Source organism: Muntiacus reevesi, chromosome 20 (genome assembly GCF_963930625.1).
Source record: "Muntiacus reevesi chromosome 20, mMunRee1.1, whole genome shotgun sequence".
NCBI classification, from domain to species: domain Eukaryota; kingdom Metazoa; phylum Chordata; class Mammalia; order Artiodactyla; family Cervidae; genus Muntiacus; species Muntiacus reevesi.
This window is the reverse complement of record NC_089268.1, coordinates 28,796,383-28,801,561: the sequence shown is the minus strand read 5'-3', so window position 1 is coordinate 28,801,561 and position 5,179 is coordinate 28,796,383. Positions and strand designations below refer to the sequence as shown.

The 5,179-nt window shown below is 52.9% G+C and overlaps 1 protein-coding gene across 1 annotated transcript; it reads right to left on the bottom strand.

Moving 5' to 3' along the window:
• Positions 1-679: 679 nt before the first annotated feature.
• On the bottom strand, positions 680-4,415 carry LOC136151893 (BOLA class I histocompatibility antigen, alpha chain BL3-7-like). Its single transcript, XM_065913326.1, has 7 exons — positions 4,261-4,415; positions 3,669-3,938; positions 3,192-3,467; positions 1,629-1,904; positions 1,405-1,512; positions 943-975; positions 680-801 (listed from the first exon to the last, which is right to left on the bottom strand). Exons 1-7 carry the CDS (start codon positions 4,328-4,330, stop codon positions 680-682), a joined length of 1,155 nt encoding a protein of 384 aa, XP_065769398.1. The 5' UTR covers positions 4,331-4,415.
• Positions 4,416-5,179: the final 764 nt, after the last annotated feature.

Here is a 5,179-nt window from a genome sequence, read left to right as displayed (position 1 = left end):
AGTATGTCAAGACCGTATATTGTCATCCTGCTTATTTAGCTAATATGCAGAGTACATCATGCAAAATGCCAGGCTGAATGAAGCACAAGCTGGAATCAAGATTGCTGGGAGAAACATCAATAACCTCAGGTATGCAGATGACACCACCCTTATCGCAGAAAGCAAACAGGAACGAAAGAGCCTCTTGATGAAAGTGAAAGAGCCTCTTGATGAAAGTGAAAGAGGAGAGTGAAAAAGTTGGCTTAAAACTCAACATTCTAAAAAACTAAGATCATGGCATCCGGTTCCATCACTTCATGGCAAATAGATGGGGAAACAATGGAAACAGTGACAGGCTTTACATATTGGGGCTCCAAAATCACTGCAGATGGTGACTGCAGCCATGAAATTGATTGCTCCTTAAAGAAAGGCTATCACCAACCTATACAGCATATTAAAAGCAGAGACATTACTTTGCCGACAGAGGTCCCTCTAGTCAAAGCTACGGTTCTTCCAGTAGTCATGTATGGATCTGAGAGTTGGACTCCGGGGATCTGACGTCACAAAATTGGACGGAGAATCACTCAGTCCCCACAAGGCAGCTGTCTCACACTGTGAGAGAAAAGAATCAGGAACCAGTTCAGGTCAGTCATGTAAGCACTCACATTCTCCAGAGCCCCCCACATGCTCACATGTCCACTCAAAGATCCCCACCACCCAGTGTGTCCCCTCTGCTCCAACTCCTCTCCCAATCTAGACCCTCCAGGGTCTCACCTTTAGGAACCGTGAGAGACACATCAGAGCCCGGGGCACTGTCACTGCCTGGAGGAGAACAAGATCAGGATGTGGTCAGAACCCACCGAGGAGAAACTAGAGAAAGCACTTTGAGGAGGGTAAGTCCCCCATGGCCTCCTTTCTGCACCCTCACAAGGGTCTCAGGAAACATACCCCCTTTGTACTTACTTGCAGCCTGGGTGTAGATCCGTCCTTTTTCACCTGTGAGAAGAAAATATCACATGAGAGACCAGGGAGCAGACTGAGTCATGAGACCCTAGAGGAACTCCCTAGTCCCGGATGACAAAGAACTTCTCAGAACTGTGACCAAAAATCCAGAACAGGCTCAGGAACATGAAAGGAGACGCAGGGGGACTGGACCACCTGCCCTCCTGGAGGTCTGTCCTCAGGAGAGACATTCCCTCCTGACCTTCAAATGCTGAGAAACAGGCCCCCAACTGGAATTATGAAGATGAAAAATTTGTCTTTCATTTTCACATGTACTTTACAAAAGTCTCAGTCTTAGCATCAGCTCAGATTCCACAAGTATGTGGAGGGTATTTTCCAGTAACGAGGCAGCCAAACTTCCATCTGAGCCAGAAACCCGCCCAGTGAGAGAAGAAAACTCAGATCCCTCCCTCCTTTCCCTACCTGAGCGCTTCTTCCTCCAAATCACAGCTCCAATCACTACAGCTCCATTGACCATGAGAACCAGGCCAACAATGATGCCCATGATAAGGACGGAGGGCTGAGGAGGTTCTATGGAAGAAAGGGAAGGGGCCCAGACTTCAGGCTTCAGTTCTGACCTTGCTGATTGTGTCTAGAATGGTTCCTGCTTTATCTGAGAGGAAGCTCCATTCCTACTCCCTCCTTACCCCATCTCAGGGTGAGGGGCTCCTGAAGCCCCTCATGCTGCACATGACACGTGTATCTCTGCTCCTCTCCAGAAGGCACCACCAGGGCCACCCACTTCTGGAAGGTTCCATCCCCTGAAGGCCTGGTCTCCACAAGCTCCATGTCCCGAGTCTGGTCCTCCCCGTCACGCTGCCAGGTCAGTGAGATCTCATCGGGATAGAAGCCCAGGGCCCAGCACCTCAAGGTGACCTCACGATCAGAGATGGGGTGACGGGTCACATGTGCCTTTGGAGGGTCTGAGGAAGAAGAATCAGAAAACTCACATTTTGTGTTACCTCCATGGGCCACTGGAAGCAGCATCAGGTGACCATCCTGAGAATAAACAGGTGAGTGGGTTGAAAAGAAGAAGCACAAACACCAGACATCAGCCTGGACTCCAGGGTCTGGGAACAGCTCCTAGTCCTTGGAAAGTTCTGCAGTCAGGGTGACAGCTAAGGGAGGAGGCTCCATGTAAGAGGCAGAATTCAGAGTAATGGTCCTGACGTGGGAGCAGGCTGAATGACTTAGAAAAGCTGGAGTCAGGGCTCCTAAGATGTTCTCAGGGTGAGAACAAGCCTTGAGAGACAAAGTCATGGTTCACAAGATGGTGGCCAGGGTCAAAGGGCAGCACTGACCAACTTTTTCAGGGATGGTTTACTCCTTCTTAGTCAAAGACGCTGGATTCCTTAATTGTCCTTCAGAGAACTAAGATCATGACATCCAGCCCCATCACCTCATGGCAAATAGACAGGGAAACAATGTAAACAGTGACAGACTTTATTTTCTTGGATTCCAAAAATCACTGGACAGTGACTGCAGCCACCAAATTAAAAGACATCTGTTCCTTGGAAGAAAAATTATGACAAACCTAGACAGTATATCAAAAAGCAGAGACATCACTTTGCCGACAAAGGTTCATATTGTCAAAGCTATGTTTTTTCTAGTAGACATGTATGGATGTGACAACTGTACCATAAAGAAGGCTGAGTGCTGAAGAATTGATGCTTTTGATCTGTGGTGTTGGAGAATACCCTTGAGAGTCCCTTGGACAGCAAGGAGTTCAAACTAGTCAATTCTAAATGAAATCAACCCTGAACATTAATTGGAAAGACTGATGCTGAAGCTGAAACTCCAATACTTTGGCCACCTGATGTGAAGAGTCGACTTATTGGAAAAGACCCTGAGGCTGGGAAAGATTGAAGGTACGAGGAAAAGGGAGTGACAGAGAATGAAAATGTTGGATGGCATCACCAGACACAATGGACATGAGTTTGAGCTTAGCTTCCGGAGTTAGTGATGGACAGGAAAGCCTGGCATGCTGCAGTCTATGGGGTCGCAAAGAGTCAGACACGCCTGAGCAACTAAATAACCAGCGGGGCCACTGGCGAGTCACCGTCTTGTACAGAATATGAAAACCTGGGCGGATTCCTCCCTCTCCTGACGTTGCGGCGCTGTTCCCACAGAGACTCCATTTTCTTCTCCTCGTGGGAAGCCAGGCAGCTCCAGCCCGCGGGGAGATCAGGGAGGCCCTGCGCCCCTCGTACCTGCGCGCAGCAGCGTGTCGTTTCCTGTCTCTAGGTATCTGCGGAGCCACTCCACGCACTTGCCCTCCAGATAGTTCCTCACACGCGCCGCATCACCGGCCGCCTCAGCATTGTGCTTGGAGATCCGAGCCGCCGTCTCGGCCGCGGTCCAGGAGCGCAGGTCCTCATTCAGGGAGATGTAATCTCTGCCGTCGTAGGCGAACTGGTCATACCCGCGGAGGAGACGCCCGTCCGGCCACACGTCGCAGCCATACATCTCCTGGAGGGTGTGAGACTCTGACCCGCCCCGACCACACGAGGTCATTAAATCCAAACTGAAAATGAAACTGGGTCAAGCCCCCGCGAGCTCCTCCCGGATTGGGGGGCGGAGCGGGTCGCGCAGTGTTGGGGTGACCCTAGGACCCGGAGACTCGGGGCTACTCCGGGCCGTCCCTGGGGATGGGGGTCGTGACCTGGACCCGGGCCCGCGTCGCTCACCGGCCTCGCTCTGGTTGTAGTAGCCGCGCAGGGTGTTCAGGCCCTCTTGGAAAAACTGTGCGGTGTCTCTGGTTCTCTGAGTCTCCTGATCCCAATACTCGGGCCCCTCCTGCTCCACCCACGGCGCCCGCGGTTCTATCCTCGGATCCGGGGCGTCGCTATCGAACCGCACGAACTGCGTGTCGTCCACGTAGCCGACGACGATGAAGCGGGGCTCCCCGAGGCCCGGCCGGGACACGGCGGTGTAGAAATACCTCAGGGAGTGGGGGCCTGGGGGCGGGGAGGGGTGAGATCTGGACCCTCCTCCCAGCTCAGGTCCCGGGTCCTAGGTGACCAGGCAGGGAGCAGGGGAGGGAGAGAGGAGCTCGTGAGACGGAAACGGTCGGAGAAGGACCAGGACTTGTGGGGAGAGAAGAGGGGACGGGAAGCAAGGGAGGGACAGGACGCGACCTGGCGGAGGCCCCGGGTCTGGTCGGGGGCGGCGGGGGTCACTCCTTCCCTGGGGGTCCTGCCCCCCCCCCCCGCCCCCGACCCTCGGGCGGTCCCCTCGCCCCTCCCCGCAGAGGCCGTTCCCTCCCGACCCCGCACTCACCCGCCCAGGTCTCGATCAGGACCAGGGCCCCCGAGAGCAGCAGGAGGGCTCTCGGACCCACGACCCGCATTCCGGGGATCTGGGAGGAAGAGACTCGGCGGGTGGACAGTTACTGGAACCCGGAACTGCGGAGACGAATACTGGCAGGTAGAAATCGGACACCCAATGGGAGTGAGAACTGGGGCCGCGTCACTAGTGTCCAGGCAGGAGGGCCCGACACTCGTTGAGACAAGAAAATGAAACTCAAAAAAGAAAGAAAGAAAGAAAGAAAAGGAAATGAAAAGAAGATGAGAAACCTCAAGACGGAGCGTCCCCGCCCCAGACACAGCCCTTTACCCTGAGACTCAGAGCCTCGCCCTCGGCGGGCACCTGGGAGTTTGCCTTGATGCCTCCCCTCCTACGCCGCCGCCGAGAGCTCCTTGCCACACTGCCTGAGTCCAATCGACATTTTCCATGGTAGAGATAATAAAGTTTGAATTCTCTAATTAACTTGTTTAGAATAATATTAATAACCCATGCATTTAATATGAAAAATAAGTTATTTCCCAAAACAAACATGGTAGTGAGAACAGTGAAGCTTTTTCAGTTCAGTAAAGTCCTCAGTCGTGTCCGACTCTTTGCGACCCTGTGGACTGCAGCACGCCAGGCCTCTCTGTCCATCAACAACTCCCGGACCTTGCTCAAACTCATGTCCATCGAGTCGGTGATGCCATCCAACCATCTCATCCTCTGTCATCTCCTGCTCCTCCCGCCTTCAATCTTTCCCAGCATCAGGGTCTTTTCCAATGAGTCAGCTCTTCGCACCAGGTGGTCAAAGTATTGGAGTTTCCGCTTCAGCATCAGTCCTTCCAATGAATAGTAAGGACTGATTTCTTTTAGGATTGACTGGTTTTATCTCCTTGCTGTCTAAGGACTCTCA

Bases quoted from the DNA above. Each gene is read 5' to 3' on its own strand.
- LOC136151893 (XM_065913326.1), bottom strand. From the start codon at position 4,330: ATGCGGGTCGTGGGTCCGAGAGCCCTCCTGCTGCTCTCGGGGGCCCTG. The intron at 3,939-4,260 runs GTGAGTGCGGGG...CCCCGCCCCCAG, and splicing joins CCTGATCGAGACCTGGGCGG to GCCCCCACTCCCTGAGGTAT. The intron at 1,905-3,191 runs GTACGAGGGGCG...CTTCTTCCTCAG, and splicing joins CGACACGCTGCTGCGCGCAG to ACCCTCCAAAGGCACATGTG.